The sequence below is a fragment of the Oncorhynchus gorbuscha genome, linkage group LG02 (genome assembly GCF_021184085.1).
Source record: "Oncorhynchus gorbuscha isolate QuinsamMale2020 ecotype Even-year linkage group LG02, OgorEven_v1.0, whole genome shotgun sequence".
In the NCBI taxonomy this organism is placed as follows: domain Eukaryota; kingdom Metazoa; phylum Chordata; class Actinopteri; order Salmoniformes; family Salmonidae; genus Oncorhynchus; species Oncorhynchus gorbuscha.
Genome location: NC_060174.1, coordinates 60161085 through 60184730, shown reverse-complemented (window position 1 = coordinate 60184730; position 23646 = coordinate 60161085). Strand labels below are relative to the sequence as shown.

General features: G+C 44.9%; 1 protein-coding gene across 2 annotated transcripts in view; it reads left to right on the top strand.

Moving 5' to 3' along the window:
• The window catches only part of LOC124005646 (A disintegrin and metalloproteinase with thrombospondin motifs 2-like), a 52291-nt gene extending 28645 nt beyond the window's left edge, over positions 1-23646 (top strand). For both annotated transcript variants that reach the window (XM_046315089.1, XM_046315098.1), the window contains 19 exons: positions 4322-4548; positions 7040-7123; positions 7752-7908; positions 8018-8123; positions 8357-8503; positions 10031-10163; positions 13982-14095; positions 14233-14378; positions 14494-14669; positions 15793-15926; positions 16566-16689; positions 16844-16924; positions 17323-17486; positions 18229-18388; positions 18854-18986; positions 19292-19499; positions 19625-19754; positions 19859-19933; positions 21904-23646. In XM_046315089.1, coding sequence (XP_046171045.1) covers positions 4322-4548; positions 7040-7123; positions 7752-7908; positions 8018-8123; positions 8357-8503; positions 10031-10163; positions 13982-14095; positions 14233-14378; positions 14494-14669; positions 15793-15926; positions 16566-16689; positions 16844-16924; positions 17323-17486; positions 18229-18388; positions 18854-18986; positions 19292-19499; positions 19625-19754; positions 19859-19933; positions 21904-22799 — 3395 coding nt within the window. In that variant the 3' untranslated portion in view covers positions 22800-23646. The remainder of the gene's footprint in view (positions 1-4321; positions 4549-7039; positions 7124-7751; positions 7909-8017; positions 8124-8356; positions 8504-10030; positions 10164-13981; positions 14096-14232; positions 14379-14493; positions 14670-15792; positions 15927-16565; positions 16690-16843; positions 16925-17322; positions 17487-18228; positions 18389-18853; positions 18987-19291; positions 19500-19624; positions 19755-19858; positions 19934-21903) is intronic.

Below are 23646 nucleotides of genomic sequence, written 5' to 3'. Positions count from 1 at the left end.
TGTGAGGTAGTGACACATGACATATGACTAGTTTCCCATGCACTACTGTTCAAAGGTTTGGAGTCACTTAGAAATGTCCTTGTTTTGAAAGAAAATCACATTTTTATGTCCATTAAAAGAACTGATTGATAAGAAATACAGTGTAGACATTGTTAATGTTGTAAATGACTATTGTAGCTGGAAATAGCAGATTTTTTATGGAATATCTACATAGGCGTACAGAGGCCCGTTATCAGCAACCATCACCTCCTGTGTTCCAATTTACACGTTGTGTTAGCTAATCCAAGTTTATCATTTAAAAGGCTAATTGATCATTAGAAAACCATTTTGCAATTATGTTAGCACAGCTGAAAACTGTTGTGGTGATTAAATAAGCAATAAAACTGGCCTTCTTTAGACTAGTTGAGTATCTGGAGCATCAGCATTTGTGGGTTCGATTACAGTCTCCAAATGGCCAGAAACAAATAGCTTTTTTTTTAACTCGTCAGTCTATTCTTGTTCTGAGAAATGAAGGCTATTCCATGCTAGCAATTGCCAAGAAACTGAAGATCTCGTACAACGCTGGGATGTGCTTTTAAATGGATAGCAGTTGATGCAATGACTGAAAGTCTATGAGAACAGCTAGCATGTCATTGTGCTAACACTATTATGAAGATATACAGTGCATTCGGAAAGTATTCAGACTCTTTTACCTTTTCCACATTGTTACGTTACAGCCTTATTATAAAATTGATTAAATAAAAATGTTTCCTCATCATTCTACACACAATATCCCATAATGACAAAGCGAAAACTCCTCAGTAAAAGGCACATGACAGCCGGCTTGGAGTTTGCCAAAAGGCATCTAAAGGCTCTCAGACCATGAGAAACAAAAGTCTCTGGTCTGATTTAACCTAGATTGAATTCCTCTCTGCAGATCCTCTCAAGATGGTTGGATGCTGCACAGCTATTTTCAAGTCTCTAGAGAGATGTTGTATCGGGTTCAAGTCCGGGCTCTGGCTTGGCCACTCAAGGACATTCAGAAACTTGTCCCGAAGCCACTCCTGTGTTGTCTTGGCTGTGTGCTTAGGGTCTTTGTCCTGTTAGAAGGTGAACCTTTGCTTTTCATTTCACCAATGGATAGAGAGAAGTTATTCTCAGGAGTAAACCCAAGATTTTGCAATTGTCTTAACGAATCTTTCTCCTTCAAACCTGTTCTCTGGCAGGGCGGAGATGTGTGTGTAAACAGTCGAGAGGATTATACTTATATATCATATATATATATATATCAACCTATCTTACCACAAGACTTTGAAATGGCATAGAAAAGGTTATGCACTGTGAATCAGCTCATGAGTTTAAATTCAAATTGAATTGGCCACACCCCACAGGATGTAGAATTTGAGTTTGACTGACAGGAAGTAGAATTCTATTCAGTACAATTCAAAGAAATTCCACTCAGTCATATGCTACATGCATTCACATGCTATTGTAATTATCTGACATTCCTAGTTACGACTGGGATGTTTCACTTGAACGAGTTGCAAAGTTGTGACGTTTCACCCTTGACCTTGTAACTTTTCAAACAAAAGATGACAACAAATCCGTTTTGGACAACTACAACCTTATCAATATGGAGAATGTAGCTAGTTTGACAATATAGGCAAATTAGCTAACTTTATTGAGCTAGCTATAATCTTATTGGATGAAGAATAGTTTCTGACTTCAAAAGCACTTGAACACAATCATGTTGGATTTATGACTTCCCACTTTCCAGTTTTCCATTTCCCACGAGCATATGAAGCCAGCAATAGAGCATGAGAGTTTCATTGAATCTGACAGGTCACACTTTCAGATATGAAAGACTACATCACTTTTCTCAGGAAACAATGTTCATATACTGTACTCTTTTAACCATAGTGCTTAGAATAGCCTATTATATTTCCACCAACCGTTGAATTTGTTTGGCTTCTTTTTAAAGGCCTCAGGGTCAAAGTGAGGGTTAAAATAATGCATTCTGGGAAATGTAGCATTTTCCCACACTGAAGAACATTTTTGTGATTAATGAAATATAATAACTTAGCATTTTTGCATATAGGTTTTGTTCTCCATGATCATTTATTTTCAAATCAATTGTTTCAACAATATTTCCTATACAGGTATATGTAAACTCAGTAAAAAAAAGAAACGTCCTCTCACTGTCGACTGCGTTTATTTTCAGCAAACTTAATATGTGAATATTTGTATGAACATAACAAGATTCAACAACTGAGACATAAACTGAACAAGTTCCACAGACATGTGACTACTAGAAATTGAATAATGTGTTCCTGAACAAAAAAGGGGGTCCAAATCAAAGTAACAGTCAGTATCTGGTGTGGTCACCAGCTGCATTAAGTACTGCAGTGCATCTCCTCCTCATGGATGGCACCAGATTTGCCAGTTCTTGCTGTGAGATGCTGTGAGACTCTTCCAAAAAGGCACCTGCAAGTTCCCGGACATTTCTGGGGGGAATGGCCCTAGCACTCACCCTCCGATCCAACAGGTCCCAGACGTGCTCAATGGGATTGAGATCCGAGCTCTTCGCTGACCATGGCAGGACACTGACATTCCTGTATTGCAGGAAATCACGCACAGAATGAGCAGTATGGCTGGTGGCATTGTCATGCTGGAGGGTCATATCAGGATGAGCTTGCAGCAAGGGTACCACATGAGGGAGGAGGATGTCTTCCCTGTAACGCACAACGTTGAGATTTCCTACAATGACAACAAGCTCAGTCCGTTGATGCTGTGACACACTGCCCCAGACCATGACGGACCCTCCACCTCCAATCGATCCCACTCCTGAGTACAGGCCTCGGTATAATGATCATTCCTTCGACGATAAACACGAATCCAACCATCACCCCTGGTGAGAAAAAAACACGACTCGTCAGTGAAGAGCACTTTTTGTCAGTCCTGTCTGGTCCAGCGACGGTGGGTTTGTGATCATAGGCGACGATGTTGCCGATGATGTCTGGTGAGGACCTGCCTTACAACAGGCCTACAAGCCCTCAGTCCAGCCTCTCTCAGCGTATTGCGGACAGTCTGAACACTGATGGAGGGATTGTGCTTTCCTGGTGTACCTCGGGCAGTTGTTGTTGCTATCCTGTACCTGTCCCGCAGGTGTGATGTTTGTATGTACCAATCCTGTGCAGGTGCTATTACACGTGGTCTGCCACTGCGAGGATGATGAGCTGTCCGTCCTGTCTCCCTGTAGCGCTGTCTTAGGTGTCTCACATTACGGACATTGCAATTTATTGCCCTGGCCACATCTGCAGTCCTCATGCCTCCTTGCAGCATGCCTGAGGCATGTTCACGCAGATGAGCAGGGACCCTGGGCATCTTTCTTTTGGTGTTTTTCAGAGTCAGTAGAAAGGCCTCTGTAGTGTCCTATGTTTTCATAACTGTGACCCTAATTGACTACGATCTGTAAGCTGTTAGTGTCTTAACGACTGTTCCACAGGTGCATGTTCATGAATTGTTTATGGTTCAGTGAACAAGCATGGGAAACCGTGTTTACACCCTTTACAATGAAGCTCTGTGAAGTTATTTGGATTTTTAGGAATTATCTTTGAAAGGCAGGGTCCTGGAAAAGGGGACGTTTTTTGCCGTTGTTGCTGATTTTATATAACGACATGTTTGATGTTTTACGTACAACATGTATATTTGTATAAAACACACCTTCATGTAATATAGAAGAGGCATTTCAATTTCATTGAATTCTGAATTTAGTCCAACCCGGCTGTGAACTAGACACATTTGATTTTTCTGTATGTTCCAAAAATGGCTATTGACTAATATAGAACATTAAATGGTAAAAATGTGCTGGATTACTTCCAAGGATACAGCACCATGTAACGAGTGCACTGAGAGTCGGGAAGCAAGTTCAGGGAGTGAGTGTTTTAATAAATACAATGACCACGAAACACAAACAACGCACCGACATGAAAACAGAGTCAATAACACGTGAGGTGAGAACCAAGGGGAGTGACAGATATAGGGAAGATAATGAAGGAGGTGATGGAGTCCAGGCGAGGGTCATGAGGCGCTGGTGCGCAAGACGATGGTGGCAGGTGTGCAGGATAATCAGCAGCCAGATGACCTAGATGCCAGAGAGGGAGTATACGTGACACGCAAAAACATTTTTGGAGAAGAATACTATTTGAGTCAACACTTTGTTGAAGTTTTTTTTTTTGGCTAATATAATAAATAATATTTCTGTACAATGCCGTTAGCTACTGTGACTCCTCTCTAAGGCCTTCTTCCACACATACTGTATCCGTCTGTCTGTGTGGTTCAGGGTCAATTATAGGTCATCTGATGGACCTGCAGGCCCTGTCCAGAGGAGTGCAGCAGCAGCATCACAACCGGGTCTGGAACAGGACCAGGCAGGCTCGAGCCCGTCGCCAGGCCAACGAGGAACACGAGCTGTTCAACATCGAGGTTCTACTCGGGGTGGACTCCTCTGTGGTCCACTTCCATGGCAGAGAGCACATCCAGAAGTACCTCCTCACCCTCATGAACATAGTTAGTGCCATATACTACGCTACGCAACACTCTTTTTTTCTTCTTTTTAGATATATATATATTTTTTTATGCAGCGCTACACGACACTAGACTAAACCTTTTTCACATATGCAACCATTTCCACCTCTGAGGTGATTTTCTACCACAAAACTCTGTAACCTGTTCTATGCGTTCTATGTGCTTTCAATGTGTTTTCCCCTTTTTCATTTCTGCCTCTTCCGCCCACCCATCTCCCCTGTTTGAGACCTTGCAGAATTATTCATTTGATTCTAATGATTTTCTGGCATTCTGGCTACAATTAGTCAGCTACCTGGCCAGTGAAATAGAATCCAGCTCATGCCCTCCGGGTCAGGACAGGGGCCAGTGCTAATGAGGGTCCTGCTGCCAGTGTTATTAACACAGGGTTAGGGATGGGGTGGGGGGGCATGGGGTAGGACCAGGAAGAGATATATATATATATATAGAATATAAGAAAAACAAGATTAAATGCACTACCCAGAAACACACTGTGGCACAGTCCTGTTATTCCTCAGTAAGGGGAGTCATTTAGCCATTTTACATTTGATCCACTGAAGCAGAGCATGAGGATGAATCCAAGTAAATCAATTCTCACAGGCAGACAGACAGACAGGCAGGTCAACAGAAAGATGAGACTGGCAGGTAGTCAGGCAGGCAAGCAGATAGACAGAGGCCAGGCGGGCAGACAGACCGGTCGAATGCCAGACAGAGGCCAGGTGGGTAGACAGAAAGACAGACAGGTTAACAGAAAGATGAGACAGGTGGCCAGACAGGCAAACAGGCAGAAAAACAGACATCTAGACAAACATAGGCCAGGCGGACAGAGAGACAGGTCTACAGAAAGATGATGAGACAGGCAGGCAGAAAGTCAGACAGGTAGGAAGGAAGGAAGGAAGGAAGGAAGGAAGGAAGGAAGGAAGGAAGGAAGGAAGGAAGGTAGACAGACAGACAGACAGACAGACAGACAGACAGACAGACAGACAGACAGACAGACAGACAGACAGACAGACAGACAGACAGACAGACAGACAGACAGACAGACAGACAGACAGACAGACAGACAGACAGACAGACAGACAGACAGACAGACAGACAGACAGACAGACATGGCCAGGCGTTCTCAGGGCTCAGGTGCAGCTGGCCCAGCCTATCAAGAAGGAGGGGCCCAGACAGACACAGGCCCCAGGGGGTTTCTACCAAGGACATCTTCTGAAGGTTGCTTAGCAACTCTTATGCAGAAGAAGAAGTGGAGAGAGAGAGAGAGAGAGAGAGAGAGAGCGAGAGAGCGAGTGAGCGAGAGCATGAGGGAGACAGGCAGTGTTCTCCTGACTGGGGAATAGGTACTGGGGACTTGTCCTTAAAGGGCCTGTTTAGCTCTAATAGGCTCATTTGGATTCTTGTGCATTGGTGCCAATTAAACTGCATTCAATTGCATAATACATAAAGGATTCGGTGTATCAGGTATCTAGACTCCAACGCACATTCAATAATTTTTTACTTTGAGCCTTTTTCAAGAAACTCTGTAATGGTCCATTGTAGTGAAATGGCTACCATGTGTATTAGATTAAATCTGATATGATAATACAGCTAAAGATTTTCAATCAGAGTTACCTTTTAATTTACATTATCCCATGTCAGTCAGTCTGTCAGTTTGCATGTCTGTTCTGCTCTCTTGTCAGGTCTCTATTCTCCTCCCCTGGCATCATTAGCTCAGTTTATCTTACAGGGGACTGTCCTCCTTCTAGTCCTCTATGTTCGCACGCACGCACGCACGCACGCACGCACGCACGCACGCACGCACGCACCACACACACACACACACACACACACACACACACACACACACACACACACACACACACACACACACACACACACACACACACACACACACACACACACACACACACACACACACACACACACACACACACACACACACACACACACACACACACACACACAGGGAGAAAGAGAGACATCACACTCTCACTCACTGCACTGTCGTGGGCCTCCTCCCCTATGCCAGGAAAGGTGAGGTGTGTAAATGAGTAAGGTGTGACAGACAGACGAGGCCAGAGGAGACCATACCTCTTTGGGAGATGCACACTCAGGCTGAGGACACCCCTGCCTCTCCTACTAACCTTTGACAGTTGGGACTGGAATAGTGACAGAGGACATAAAATACGTGTGGATACTTTTTTAATTAGAGCTCCCCTTAGAGAGAGAAGAGCGTTCCTAGCAAGAAGTGCATTTCTGGGGAAGAGGTGCACATGATGCATTAATAAAATTCCAATATATCAATGTCAGATGGAAACACACCAGGTCCTGTTAACTGCTCTCTCCCTCCTGCACAATATCCAACCTCTCTCAGATACTTCAGCCAAGTGATATGCATTATGATCCTCTACTGTAGTCGCAGGCCACGTGCTTCTGTCAGTTTGTTTGTCTGTCTGTCTGTCTGTCTCTGCAGGTGAATGAGATTTACCAGGATCGTACCCTGGGTGCTCACATCAATGTGGTTCTGGTCCGTATCATCATGCTGTGTCCTGCCAAGGTAAGACACAATAGGCCTCAGTCATTCACCCACATGGTCAGCAGATGTAACCTGTAGGAGATAGACTGATCCCCATGTCAGAATACTCCTGTACTCTGGTACTGCGGTGGGGCTCTGTTGGAGCATGCGGGGTTGATGCGGTAAGGGATCTGTTTGTTTTTCCCTCTACCCGTTAATCTGTATAATCTTTAAAATGCCAAATAAAAAAACCTTGATCAAAAAAGAATAGTCATTTACTGCATTTACTTTGGTTAAGTAAATGTAATAGTAAAACCCTATTATCTCTCGTCTGCAAAAGCATTTTTTTGTGTTACATCAATTGTATTATGGATTGGATGTGACTGTCAGTTTGTATGAGAGAATTCCTCATTTGCTGTCATGGCACCGGTATGCATTTGTCACTTCAAGAGTACCACCTACTGGCTAGAAGGATATGCCAGAAACACTTTGGTAAAAAGCATTTTCAATGCATTGCAGACAAACAGGGAAATATACAAAAATAAGTTGTCGACATCCTCTTGATGAGTCACCCTCATCAATAACCAATCAAGTTTTTTAGCATAACTATGTTGTAAGAATGGACTGAGGTAATGTGGTCACAGTTTGTCCTTTCCTGTATTGTCTCCAGTCTATGAGTCTGATAGAGCTGGGCAACCCGTCTCAGAGTCTAGAGAACATATGTCGCTGGGCCTTCCTGCAGCAGAAGGAAGACAGGAGTGATCCAGAGTACCATGACCATGCCATCTTCCTCACCCGACAGGAGTTTGGACCCTCCGGCATGCAAGGTACTGGGGATACTTAATGTGCTCTCATACAATATACACATCATGTGTGTTCACACAGTATACATATTCCTTCTTTTCTCTCTCTTTTGTTCTCTTTCTCGTTGCTTAGGTTACGCTCCTGTAACGGGCATGTGCCACCCAGTGCGGAGCTGCACTCTCAACCACGAGGATGGCTTCTCCTCTGCCTTCGTCGTGGCACATGAGACTGGACATGTGTGAGACACACTTATACACACCGTTCAACACACAGTATGCACAAATATTGTACTATTGTATGTATTACAACAGTAATATTGTATGCATGACAACAGTTACTACTATGCATTTAGATTTCGTAGGATAACAAGAAACTCTAGAAAAAAATGAATACACAGGACACATGCATGCATACTCACAGATGTACTAGTGCCTGCTGTATATTTGACGCCATCCTGTCTTCCCCTGGCAGGCTGGGTATGGAGCATGATGGCCCCCCTGGTAATGAATGTGGTGACGAGGTGCCCATGGGCAGCATCATGGCCCCTCTGGTGCAGGCTGCCTTCCATCGCTTCCACTGGTCCCGATGCAGCCAGGCGGAGCTCAGCAAGTACCTGAAGTGAGTCCAGATCAACGCTGACCTCTGACCTCTCTCGGTTCCCACAGTCAGGACCGACACATCTCAATCCCCCATAAAACATGGCTTTCAGTGCATTCAGACAGCATGACTTTCTGATCATCCTTGAGATGTTTCTACAACTTCAACTTGGCATCTACCTGTGGTGAATTCATTTGATTGGACATGACTTGGAAAGGCACACCTGTCTGTAAGGTCCCACAGTTGACAGTGCATGTCAGAGCAAAAACCAAGCCATGAGGTTAAAGGAATTGTCCGTAGAGCCCAGAGACAAGATTGTGTCAAGGCACATATCTTGGGAAGGGTACCAAAAATGTCTGCAGCATTGAAGGTTCCCAAGAACACAGTGGCCTCCATCATTCTTAAATAGAGCTGGCCACCCAGCCAAACTGAGCAATCGGGGGAGAAGGGCCTTGGTCAGGGAGGTTGCCAAGAACCCGATGGTCACTAGCTTGTGTTCCTCTGTGGAGATGGGAGAACCTTCCAGAAGGACATCCATCTCTGCAGCACTACACCAGCCCGCTTGGAGTTTGCCAGAAGGCACCTAAATACTCTCGGTCTTGTTCTGGTCTGATAAAACCAAGATTGAACTCTCTGGCCTGAATGCCAAGCATCACGTCTGGAGGAAACCTGGCACCATCCCTACGTTGAAGCATGGTGGTGGTAGCATCATGCTGTAGAGATGTTTTTGAACGGCGGGGACTGGGAAACTCGTCAGGATCGAGGGAAAGATAAACGGAGCAAAGTACAGAGAGATCTTTGATGATAACCTTCTCCAGTGCGCTCAGGACCTCAGACTGGGGCGAAGGTTCACCTTCCAACAGGATAACAACCCTAAGCCAACAGCCAAGACAACGCAGGAGTGACTTCGGAACAAGTCTCTGAATGTCCTTGAGTGGTCCAGCCAGAGCCCGGACTTGAATCCGGTCGAACATCTCTGGAGAAACCTGAAAATAGCTGTGCAGCGACGCTCCCCATCCACCCTGACAGAGCTTGAGAGGATATGTAGAGAAGAATGGGAGAAACTCCCCAAATACAGGTGTGCCAAGCTTGTAGTGTCAAACCCAAGAAGACTCGAGGCTGTATTCACTGCCGAAGGTGCTTCAACAAAGTACTGAGTAAAGGGTCATAATACTTATGTAAATGTGATATTTAATTTTTTTTTTTTTATACATTTGTTAAAATTTCTAAAAACCTGTTTTTGCTTTGTCATTATGGGGTATTGTGTGCAGATTGAATCCATTTTAGAATAAGGCTGTATCGTAACACAATGTGGAAAAAGTCAAAGGGTCTGAATACTTTCCGAATGCACTGTATGTTGTCTAATGGTCTTGTACAGATTAGATCAGGTCAGTTATGGAGGTTTCTCTGTCTTGCTCTCTTCTGTCTTGCAGTCATGTGGCTCATTCCTTATGTGATTACAGTGAAGGGTTAGGGTGAGATTTTGAAATGTTTATTAAACTGTTAGATCGAGAGTCTTCAATTCCAATGAACGTTTTTCTCCCACAGCTCCTATGACTGTCTCCGCGACGACCCCTTTGACCATGACTGGCCGGCGTTGCCACAGTTACCAGGGATCCACTACTCCATGGACGAGCAGTGTCGATTTGACTTTGGCGCCGGCTACATCATGTGCACGGCGGTGAGTCCTTCATCAACTCCTCACCAGTACGCACCCGTATGCCCAACAAGCTGACTAGTCGCCACACCAGCAGCATCTAGTGGCGTTACCAATTGAATTGAATATCCATCCCTTAGAAAGGCTGCCATCTGGGGCTGGTAAAAATCCAACAGAGCTTGAGCTTCACTCCAGGGTCTCTCTAATGACCATCGTCCTTTTCTTCCTCCTTGACCTCCTTGTCTGGGTCTAGGTCAGGTTGTGACCATAAAACCGGAGCCATCTTAGCTTTTAAAGCATCCAGGGGAACAAATCAGATTTTTATGAACTCATGAGTTCAAAGCAGGCCGACTTGATCTGTCGCTGCAGTATGACCTCATTAGTCTTTGGACGACAAAAACAATAACGGGTACATTTAATTGCCCCTCTAAAGAGGAAGTCGACACTTCAGAGTCAGCTATATTGAAATGTTTTTCATTGTTTCGTTTCAAGAAGGCTGAACTATTTGGAGAGATGGTTTGGAGAGAGAATAAAGACAGCTGGGACAGCAGGTTTTAGGATTTTTTTTTTTCACCTTTATTTAACCAGGTAGGCTAGTTGAGAACAAGTTCTCATTTGCAACTGCGACCTGGCCAAGATAAAGCGTAGCAGTGTGAACAGACAACACAGAGTTACACATGGAGTTAACAATTAACAAGTCAATAACACAGTAGAAAAAAAGGGAGAGTCTATATACAATGTGTGCAAAAGGCATGAGGAGGTAGGCAAATAATTACAATTTTGCAGATTAATACTGGAGTGATAAATGATCAGATGGTCATGTACAGGTAGAGATATTGGTGTGCAAAAGAGCGGAAAAGTAAATAAATAAAAACAGTATGGGGATGAGGTAGGTGAAAATGGGTGGGCTATTTACCAATAGACTATGTACAGCTGCAGCGATCGGTTAGCTGCTCAGATAGCTGATGTTTGAAGTTGGTGAGGGAGATAAAAGTCTCCAACTTCAGCGATTTTTGCAATTCGTTCCAGTCACAGGCAGCAGAGTACTGGAACGATAGGCGGCCAAATGAGGTGTTGGCTTTAGGGATGATCAGTGAGATACACCTGCTGGAGCGCGTGCTACGGATGGGTGTTGCCATCGTGACCAGTGAACTGAGATAAGGCGGAGCTTTACCTAGTATGGACTTGTAGATGACCTGGAGCCAGTGGGTCTGGCGACGAATATGTAGCGAGGGCCAGCCGACTAGAGCATACAAGTCGCAGTGGTGGGTGGTATAAGGTGCTTTAGTGACAAAACGGATGGCACTGTGATAGACTGCATCCAGTTTGCTGAGTAGAGTGTTGGAAGCCATTTTGTAGATGACATCGCCGAAGTCGAGGATCGGTAGGATAGTCAGTTTTACTAGGGTAAGCTTGGCGGCGTGAGTGAAGGAAGATTTGTTGCGGAATAGAAAGCCGACTCTTGATTTGATTTTCGATTGGAGATGTTTGATATGAGTCTGGAAGGAGAGTTTGCAGTCTAGCCAGACACCTAGGTACTTATAGATGTCCACATATTCAAGGTCGGAACCATCCAGGGTGGTGATGCTAGTCGGGCATGCGGGTGCAGGCAGCGATCGGTTGAAAAGCATGCATTTGGTTTTACTAGCGTTTAAGAGCAGTTGGAGGCCACGGAAGTAGTGTTGTATGGCATTGAAGCTCGTTTGGAGGTTATATAGCACAGTGTCCAATGACGGGCCGAAAGTATATAGAATGGTGTCGTCTGCGTAGAGGTGGATCAGGGAATCGCCCGCAGCAAGAGCAACATCATTGATATATACAGAGAAAAGAGTCGGCCCAAGAATTGAACCCTGTGGCACCCCCATAGAGACTGCCAGAGGACCGGACAGCATGCCCTCCGATTTGACACACTGAACTCTGTCTGCAAAGTAATTGGTGAACCAGGCAAGGCAGTCACCCGAAAAACCGAGGCTACTGAGTCTGCCGATAAGAATATGGTGATTGACAGAGTCGAAAGCCTTGGCAAGGTCGATGAAGACGGCTGCACAGTACTGTCTTTTATCGATGGCGGTTATGATATCGTTTAGTACCTTGAGTGTGGCTGAGGTGCACCCGTGACCGGCTCGGAAACCAGATTGCACGGCGGAGAAGGTACGGTGGGATTCGAGATGGTCAGTGACCTGTTTGTTGACTTGGCTTTCGAAGACCTTAGATAGGCAGGGCAGGATGGATATAGGTCTGTAACAGTTTGGGTCCAGGGTGTCTCCCCCTTTGAAGAGGGGGATGACTGCGGCAGCTTTCCAATCCTTGGGGATCTCAGACGATATGAAAGAGAGGTTGAACAGGCTGGTAATAGGGGTTGCGACAATGGCGGCGGATAGTTTCAGAAATAGAGGGTCTAGATTGTCAAGCCCAGCTGATTTGTACAGGTCCAGGTTTTGCAGCTCTTTCAGAACATCTGCTATCTGGATTTGGGTAAAGGAGAACCTGGAGAGGCTTGGGCGAGGAGCTGCGGGGGGGGGGGGGGGGGGCTTTTGGCCGAGGTTGGAGTAGCCAGTTGGAAGGCATGACCAGCCGTTGAGAAATGCTTATTGAAGTTTTCGATAATCATGGATTTATCGGTGGTGACCGTGTTACCTAGCCTCAGTGCAGTGGGCAGCTGGGAGGAGGTGCTCTTGTTCTCCATGGACTTCACAGTGTCCCAGAACTTTTTGGAGTTGGAGCTACAGGATGCAAACTTCTGCCTGAAGAAGCTGGCCTTAGCTTTCCTGACTGACTGCGTGTATTGGTTCCTGACTTCCCTGAACAGTTGCATATCACGGGGACTATTCGATGCTATTGCAGTCCGCCACAGGATGTTTTTGTGCTGGTCGAGGGCAGTCAGGTCTGGAGTGAACCAAGGGCTGTATCTGTTCTTAGTTCTGCATTTTCTGAACGGATCACATTCTGGAGTGCCAATTGGACACTTTGCTTCGCTTTCTTGTCAAACTATTTCCTTAGCTGCGAAGGGTGGCCCGTTCAGCAAAGCAGGTAAGAGATAAGCCTAGGTCCCGAGAAGTAGGGTGTCCATAACGTCTTTGTTTAATGTTGTCCACAAACCGTGTAGCTGTAACGGTGCCTGTTAGGGTGGTCAACCAGGTCACTGTCTACTGTCTACCCAGGTCACTGTCTACCCTTCGTGACATTCACGTACATTTGTGTCGATCGGGGTTGGTATTTTATGAGCTTGGTGGACTGTGATTTTACAGACCTTGTGTGTACACACACACACGCACACACACACACACACACACACACACACACACACACACACACACACACACACACACACACACACACACACACACACACACACACACACACACACACACACACACACACACACACACACACACACACACACACACCTGACTCCATGATTTGTTCCATGTCCTTCAGGCCAGATTACATGTACTGTACGTTCGCACGCAGCCTGTTCGTTTGTTTGATGGTGATGGAGTAAGCAAAGATGGGGTGATTTTTAACCTACAGTCTAAACTACTTGAGTTAAGGCGTCATGCGTGAAACATCCTCCTGCAAATGTATCTGAAGGTGCTGTGCTGTGAGGGACCGCAATAGATTCATAGTATGTGTGGTTCTATGTACTGTATGTAATTCAAGCATTGTTTTTGTCTTGGTGAATCAGATTTGACCAAGTTCAATGTCTTGTTTAAGGGCCTTGGTAATATATGTACTTCACAGAATGTAAGTATTAACATAGATGTCCTTAACGACAGTGTTAGGCTGTGGGAAGCTTTCTTCAGCTGCATGTGTGAGAGAGAGCATGAATCTGTTTCTTTTAGTACAGCACCTATGACCCCTGCAAGCAGCTCTGGTGCAGTCACCCAGACAACCCATTCTTCTGCAAAACCAAGAAGGGTCCGCCCATCGACGGCACTAAGTGTTCACCGGGGATGGTGAGAACGATTCCTCTTTGCACGTTAATGCTTTGCTACAATGTTTGTGTAAACATAAGCGGTGGCAACTCTCTTCCTCTCACCCTGCTTCTCTCTCTCTATCACTCTCTCGTCCCATCCCTCTTCCTCTCTTTCAGCACTGCTTCAAAGGTTACTGCATCAAGTTGACTCCAGACATTCTAAGGCAGGATGGTGGTTGGGGCACGTGGAGTAGCTTTGGCTCCTGCTCTCGCACCTGTGGGGGCGGTGTGCGCTTCCGGACCCGTCAGTGTGACAACCCAACGTGAGTACAACACAAGATGACACGCAGATAGATGCGCATTTACTCCCTCTTCATAATAGGAAGATGTCTAAAATGTAAGGGGCTCCCACTGCCTTTCTCCCTTGCCATAACTCAGCCCTGCCAATGGAGGACGCACCTGCTATGGCAACAGCTATGAATTCCAGCTGTGCAACCTAGAGGAGTGCTCCGAGCCTTTCGCTGACTTCAGGGAGGAGCAGTGCAAGATGTGGGACCCCTACTTTGAGTATGACAACACCAAGCACCACTGGCTGCCCTATGAGCATCCTGACCGTAAGTCCATAGTGCTGCCTGGGAGTCAAAAGTCCTGGCTTTGAAAAAGACAGAGGGGCACTTTTTGGACACTAAAAATAAGACGCAACTATTTGCCATATTGTTACACCTAGAATAGAAGCAGAGTATAATAAGAGTTGGACTTTCTCCATCTTGTGCATCAGTGGAGGCTGCTGAAGGGAGGATGGCTCATAATAATGGCTGGAATGGAGCCGTGTGTTTGATGCCATACCACTTATTCCAATCCAGCCATTACCACAAGCCTGTCCTCCCCAATTAAGGTGCCACCAACCTCCTGTGTTGTGCATGCCTTCTCCAACCATGGACTGTCCAGAGGCCAGATGGATAAAAAAAAAAAAAAGTTTAATCAGAAGTTGACCTGGAGGCTTTGTTGAGACAGAGAACGGAAAAATGTCTACACCATTGCTCTCATTCTCCCGTTGTGAGGCCAGAGACAATTTCCATGGCAAACCATCATACAAATCTGAAGTTACATAAGGTGGCCCATCGCTAAAACAGACAGCTGAGCTCTAGGTGGAGAGCAGGGGGAGGAGGAAAGGGAGGAGGAAGAGCAGGAGAAGTAGGAGGAGGAGAAGAAGCATCTGGCTGCACTGACATTCACACTACTTCCCGAGGCTGCATCAGCTCAGTTAATGACCCAGCAGCTCAAGTCTCTTGGCGACTATAATGATTGTTCTGAGTGGGGTCAATGGGGAATGATTGGTTTACCCGGGGAATCTGAGAAGCCCTCAGACAGACAGGCCATGCCTCTCCACATGTCAGGGGAACGTCGGTCAGGCCAGTGTTTAAATAAGGACACATGGAAATGTCATTACTCAGGAATCTCCCTCCTGCTTTCCACCGGGGTGGACAGAGTGTTTGTGTTATTTGATTAGCTTTATAAACAAAGGGTCTCATTACACAACCTTACAGTGTCCTTTTGCCTGATCCTGTTGTTATTGCCATACATGTGTATCCTCATGACTAAAACAAAATAATTGCAGACATAGTATAATATATGGACAGGAATATGGGCACAGTCAAAGAAAGCTGAAGACTGTATGGCTATAATTTCTTTATTAAACCCTATATCATGCCCCCCCCCCTCTCATCTGTACTGTAGCTGATGAGAGATGCCAACTCTACTGCAAGTCTAAGGAGACAGGAGACGTGGTGGCCATGAACAGGATGGTGCACGATGGCACACGCTGCTCCTACAAAGACCCTTACAGTATATGTGTGCGGGGGGACTGTGAGGTAGGCTTCGCCCAGGTCTTATGGCCTACAGAAGTCATGCATGACGGGACATGATTAAATATGGCCATAAACATTACGACGCCTTACACAATCCCATAAATCTCCTCCTGCTACTGGGTATTTTCCGCTGGTCTGGTGCAACTGAAGATATGACCGTTTTCCATATGGGTTTTCCAGACTGATATAAACAGTTTATCCATACTGATATATACACAGTCTCTCTCTCTCTCTCTCTCTCTCTCTCTCTCTCTCTCTCTCTCTCTCTCTCTCTCTCTCTCTCTCTCTCTCTCTCTCTCTCTCTCTCTCTCTCTCTCTCTCTCTCTCTCTCTCTCTCTCTCTCTCTCTCTCTCTCTCTCTCTCTCTCTCTCTCTCTCTCGTGTATGGAATCCTTTACCCCTTATTTTCCCTTTCCGTATATAATGTATTATACTGTCTGTCCACCTTATTACAGTAGTATGAGTCATGAGGTGGACGGCACTGTACAACTCTCAAATGTTGACTGTGCAATGGGAGGAGGGAGGAGGTTTGTCAGAAATAATTTTGTCGGAAAGAATGTCTTTGTCCTGATTGACCCATCCAGGCCCACTCCTCAGCCGGATCCCATACTCCCAAACACTGACTCAGCTAATCTCTCTACAGCACGTTGGCTGTGATAACCAGATAGCCTCTGACACGCAGGAGGACAAATGTGGGATATGTGGTGGAGACAACTCCAGCTGTAAGATCATCAAGGGAAACTTCACTAGAAGCGTTAAAAAACAAGGTGAGCCCCTCCTCAACTTCCTCTACCCTCACTTCACAATTTGTTATTTTTTAATGGGAGTCTAGGGATGCTCTTCTCAGTATCTTAAGCTGATTTTATACCAAGACGAGACTCTTCGTCAGCACACATCTATTTTGTTTGCGGTTTGTTTCAGGTTTCCTCAAGATACTTGAAATCCCCCGAGGGGCCAGGCATCTGTTGATCCAGGAGTTCAAGGGGACCCCTCACATCCTAGGTAGGGTTATTTATGGATGGTTCTGTGAATAACAGAGTGGGTCGTTAATATCCCTGGACATTGGCCTCAATAAATCAGTAATCTGTGACTAGCTTGGGTAAGGAAGGTTGTTATTAATTGCTGCTTCAGTCAGGTCTTGGCTGCGTTGGGTTTGAGTGTACAGACAACTCTAGTCGGCTGCCAATAATGGATCTGAACTACTGGGAAGAGATCACCTGAGGATACTGATTTATACTGCTCTAATGCTCATCATCACAATCCTGCCAAATGTCTCTGGATTGTTCCTCATATGAATAACCAAGTTTAGGAAAATTCAAGTTTAACCAAAAGTGTCATTCTGAGACGGAAAAGAAACCAACTATTAGGATTTCCTTTTCTCATTGTTCTCCCGGTGTCAGCGGTGAAGAACCAGGCCACAGGTTATCTGTTTCTGAATAACGAGGATGAGTTCCCGGAGTCCCGTATGGTGATAGAGAAGGGGGTGGAGTGGGAGTACCACAACGATGACGACACGGAGACCGTCCAGACCACAGGACCTCTGGGATATGCTGTTCTGGTCATGGTGAGTCAATATACTCAGGTCCCTGACAAAATCAAAATGACTGTGATGACCTGTGTTAATGTGTAGCCTACATGCCACAGAGCAATGTTTTTAATATCATTGTTTAGTCCGTACCCACTTTTAGTTAAAACCACCTCACCAACGGATATAGTAGCAGTAGCTTCAGGAAATAATTTAACCTGAAATGTTCTCTGTGCAGTGAGTCTCCACTATCCAGCCATATCATTGGCAAAAGCCTTTGCATCTGTTTGCCTCATGTGGAGTTAGTTAAAGGTCCAATGCAGCTGTTTTTATCTCAATATCAAATCATTTTTTGGTAACAATTATATACTGTGATTGTTTTCAATTAAAATCGTCAAAAATAAATCAAAAGCAGCTTCTTAGTAAAGGGCAATTTCTTAGGCAATAATTTTGCTAGGACTGTCTGGGAGTGGTCTGAGTGGGGAGGGGAAAACAAAAAACATTCTGGTTTTGGCAAAGATGTTTCTTACTGGTTTATTAACTAATTTACTGCATGGTGATGTCTCTGGAAGGCCAAAACTACACCCCACCAAAACAGGCTGAAATGGATCATTTTCACAATATTGTTCCAACCTAACAGTGTGGGCCTTCAAAAAAAAATGCACAGTAGTTAAAGAAAATGTACCGTATCATTGTCGCTGTCGTGTTTGCCACGTCTCAAGCTGCTCCATAACTTACCATTAGTCATTTATGGCATGTACTGTATCTTTACCTCCCACAGATCCGTTCCCACGGTGACTCCAAAGTGACCCTCTCCTACAAATACATTCTGCACGAGAAGCTGCAGTCATCCATAGAGAGCAACCTGGTGCAGGAGGACACAGCCTACTTTGAATGGGCTCTGAAAAAGTGGTCTCAGTGCTCTAAACCCTGTGGAGGAGGTAGGTATAATAAAACAAGGCGTGTCTTTAGAAGGGTCAATAAATATGCTATTCAAACCTTGCACTGCGGTGGGCTGAGTCAGGGTCACACATTCTGGGCCGTCTTAAACAAATCTACTTTGAAACAAAAGTGTAGACCTCACACACATGGTTACGGGCTTTAAAAAAGAAGACACCTGCACCATGTCCATTTTTGAGTTTGCATCCCAATATTACACTTTATATACTGTACATCACAGAAGACTGAAATATACCCCCAAAAAACTGACATAGAAACACCGTATTTTCGTATTTCGAATCATTATTACAAAATAAATTCTAAAAAATATTAAATGACATAACCATGAAACCAAAGAGGGCGCTTTTGGTCATTGACTGCAGGAAAGGGCTTACCTGTCAAATAACCGTGGATGTTGACCCACATTGTTGATGTGAGTGGTATTGTGTACACTGTACCCTCGATAGGTAAGCAGTACACACGGTTTGGCTGCAGGAGAAAGTCCGATGGGAAGATGGTCCACCGCAGCTACTGTGTGAACATCCACAATCTCAGAGCTATCAGCAGGGATTGTAACCAGAAAGAGTGCTCCCAGCCAGTGTATGTGAATGCATTTATGTATGTGTTTGTTTGATACGTGTGCTGTGAATGTTCTATGCAACAATTGTATTACTATGTCTGTACATAAGCTTATTCCTGTTGTCTCAGTAAGTCATTTCTGTTCTCACTCTACCTGTATGGTGATGTGTGTGTGTGTGTGTGTGTGTGTGTGTGTGTGTGTGTGTGTGTGTGTGTGTGTGTGTGTGTGTGTGTGTGTGTGTGTGTGTGTGTGTGTGTGTGTGTGTGTGTGTGTGTGTGTGTGTGTGTGTGTGTGTGTGTGTGTGTGTGTGTACTCTATTCTCCAGTTGGATCACTGGGGACTGGGAGGAGTGCAGTTCATCCTGTGGGAAGACTGGCTACCAGAGCCGCTCTGTACGCTGTCAGCAGCCCCTCTCTGGAGGTGGCCAACGTTCCATCCACAGCAAGTACTGTAATGATGACAGGCCAGAGGGACGACGACCCTGCAACCGCCAGCTCTGCCCTGCCCAGTGGAGAGTAGGACCCTGGTCCCAGGTACGTAGGCGTTGAAAGGCAAATGTGAATCATTCTCCACCATTACCGACAGGAAATATAAGATAGACAGGAAAACATTTGCTTCCATGAAATCTTTAACTCAGAGGAGTGTGTGTGTGTTTTAGTGTTCGGTGACGTGTGGTAACGGGAGCCAGGAGCGCCAGGTTCTGTGTAGCACTCCTGATAACTCAGTTGGACTCTGCATGGAGACCAAACCCATTACACTCAGGACCTGCCAGCTAGTCCCCTGCACAGGTGACTGTCCACGCATTAAAAAGTACATAAAAAATGTATTACTGATACAATATTGTCTGATTTTCACACCGTGCACAATCGTTTTCTGTTTGTTTTGGTCTCAGGTGATGGAAAAAACGTTTTGATCCAGTGGCTGTCACGGTCCAACCCAGAATTTCCTGTACCCAAGATCTCCTCAAGTAAACGTCCCCTCTATAGCGCAGAGTGTGGGGTCCGCTGCATGCCTCTGCTCACCTGGGCTCTACCCTTCTCTCTCTTCCTCTCTCTGCAAGGCAGACTGCATTGATAGTGGCTCTCTGTTCTTCTCCTCTTCTCCTGTTCTCCTCTACACTGGAGGTTGGCTCCGAAAAGCTCCTGCCCGACTTTGGCTTCTCTGTCTGGCTGAGGGGGGTGGAGGCTTCCTGTACTGTGGTCTCTTTGGCTCTTTCTCTCACACACTCTATCCTTCAGGGGTCTTACTGTACTGTAGGCTGCAGAGCTGGCCTTGGAACACTCACTGACGAGAGAAATGGAAGTTCCCATCCCATCCTGATAAGGCTCTATCAACGCCTGGATGCAGGACTATGGTCGTGGCCTCTGTATATGGAGTCGCTCACTGGTTGCGTGTCGTTGGGTTTCAACCTGGGACACTCAATGGAAGTGAATGTGGAGTTTTGCAGTGGGTTTGATTTGATAACAAGAAGAGACATTTTATTCAACACAAAAGGTGCAGCAGACTCATGCTCATTATAGTTATACAGTATGCATACACAATTATCAACAGAAATAGTACCACAGAAATAAGGTGTGGATTACTTTGCCTCTCCATCACTGACTGTTACCATACCGTATATGTATTTTTGTATCAATTCTACCTAAATATTTAAGTGAAACATTTAATGAGCATTAAACAGTATGGGAATTTAGTAAGGAGGCCAGAATGTTTATGGGGAGCTGAGAGTTTCATTCCCACTTTCAGAAAGTACTGTGAATTTGACTCAAAACACATTTTGTGCGTCAGAACAAGGACACTAAAAATGTGTCCTTATATCACTAAATGCTTGTTTGTTAGTGTATAATTGTAAGGCATTAGTCAACAACAAAAAAGATACTCAGAGACCTCGTGCAATGATTTTGTCATAAACATCTCCGAGAATACCTTTGCCTTATTAGGCTGTTGAGAGAAATAAAAACATGGCTTTTTCTTGTGTGACACAGCAGAAGCTTCCTGAGGGTGAAAAAATGACTTGAACCTGATGTTTACAACCAAATGGATTCTAATTCACAGCACCGTCATGGACAACACAGATATTGTCATTTATTATCATTGTATCATTATTGTGGAACGCTATATTCTGGCCGCCGTGGTGAAAACCCTGTGTCAACAAGACTTGAACTGTGACTTGGGAGGATCTACAGTATATCAAATTGTGTTGCCTGTACTGAACTTGTTTCTGAACTTGGTGACAACAATGAATTGTGTGCTTTCACCAGCCAACTTGTAAGGCCTGAAAGCATGTGTTCCCTTCTATATATTGGTCCAAAATGATTTTTATGAGAGATACTGGATTAAGAGTTTTTAATGCTTATCTCGAGACATTAAAATGGGTCCCTTTTACACAAAGGAGGACACATTTATTGTTTCCCTTGACGACCAGTGTTTATATCAGTTATTGTTCATCTGTTTTGGCTTGCTGGTGTTATGCAGTTCTTAACCCGTGTTCACCAAATTGTTAACTGTGTACAGTACCTTCCGATTTAATGTACAGTACTCAATCAAGACAAGCAGCTCCATACTGAACTGCATAGACAGCTTCATATATTTGACAGGGAGAGTGTATTATATGACTTTGGTTTCTAGTTTGTTTTAGCAGTACAGCCCAAACCCAACAAATAAACTCATGAAATGATTCAACTTTTTGTCTCACAGATTATACACCGCGAGTGATGAATAATATGATGAAGAGCAATTGTATCTTACCGTTGACATCCATTCAGTCTGACAAAGCATCCCCTTCCTTTATGCTTGCTTAATCACGGTAGCCTTTTCTGTTACTTTCTCACTTTTCCTTTCTTTGGGGTAGTTTTATGGTTTATTATGTTTTCCATAACATCTGGGCCTATAGAGGTTGTGTTTTGTTTCTGAGATGTGTGTTGCTTTGTGTTTCAGGGCAGTGTAAGGGGGATAGGTCAGCGTTCTGTCGTATGGAGGTGCTGAGCAGGTACTGCACCAACACGGGGTACAGACAGATGTGCTGCAAGTCCTGCACCGAGGGGAACTTCACCACTATGGGCCAGAACCTCACCACTGGGCCCTGGAGGTACACCACACTACCCACCCCCACCAATGGCACCTATTCAACAACCCCGACAACAACCCTCAGACCCAAACCCACCACTGGGATATATAGCACTGACTTTGCTTATGTCGAGCATGATGATTATGGAGAGTATACAACCAAAACCGACGCACGCAGCACAACTAAAACATATAGGCCTACCACCACCCCTGGATTAACCACTAGACAGCCCAGAAGAATAACCACCTCCCTGGTTACTGCCAGAAGTACTAAACCTCCAACCACCACCACTGAGGAGACTACGGTTCCCAGAACCTCCGTCATCACCGTCACTACCGCTGAACCCACCACAATCCCCACCAGTCAGGACTCATCAACTCTCAGAACTACAAATGTCCCCAAGTCCACCACAGCTTGGGTTGATGTTATTGAGAGGGAGTCCTGGACAACCCTGGCTCCATCCACTTCCAGACCTAAAGGAGACAAGAGACGGAAAACCATTCCAACACAGCGTAGGGTCATTGTGACACTCATGCCCTCCACCATAGCCCCCCACAGGACAGAGGACAAGCGAGAAAACAACTCGGTGGACGTGCCGTATAGGATCGTTGGTGTAGACAATGAGGTCTTTCAAAACCACTTTGTTCCTAGAATACGGCCTCCATTCCGAGAAACGACGCGAAACAAGAGGATACAAGAACTCCTGGCCGAGAAACAGATGCAAGACTTACTTCTCAGACGAGCAAAAAGAAAACCAGGACCTTGATAGTGAGTCATTCAAGACATCTTTGTTAGTGCTCTATGTGGAAATATTTCTATTGAACACCTGCATAACCATTTTGCTTTATTGAAACCAGAGTGAAACCAGTTGAGAGACTGTCAGTCATGTAGAAATTAAAACTTGCGGCTTGAAGATTGGAATTTGGCCTGCTTTGCTTTTTTAAAATCCAATGAGGAAAGGGAACAGCAATGGACAAAACAGACAAAATACTGAGAAATGAACTCTACAATTACTATTCTGTAAATACATTCTCTTGAGCGATAATTGCACATTTGTACTCGCTGCTTGGCAATGAAGAGATTTAATTGTCTTTTATGCTTTGATTTTATTACATATCGTACTTTTGTTAATATTCTGAACAGTTTACAATTTGGACCTTTGTAGCTCAGTTAGTAGAGCATGGTGCTTGCAACATCAGGGTAGTCAGTTTGATTCCCAGGACCACCCGTACATAAAGAATGTACATACATATACATACAGTATATATAGGGGAGAGTGGAGTATGTTGAGGCATTTTTTACATGCAGTATCAAGGGAAATATACTGTAGTATTCTTTCTAACAATGATATCTACATATATTTATTTGTTGTTGTTGTTTATCCCTGGACATAATCAGAATTTATGTAAACATAATAGTTTTGAAAACATAACATCAGTGGTACTGTCTCTTGGCACAACTTACGCCATGAATGGGATAAGTTGAGCATAGAGACAGGGTAAATTGAGCATAGCGACAGGGTAAGGAGAGCATAGGGAAAGGGTAAGGAGAGCATAGGGACAGGGTAAGTAGAGCATAGGGACAGGGTAAGGAGAGCATAGGGACAGGGTAAG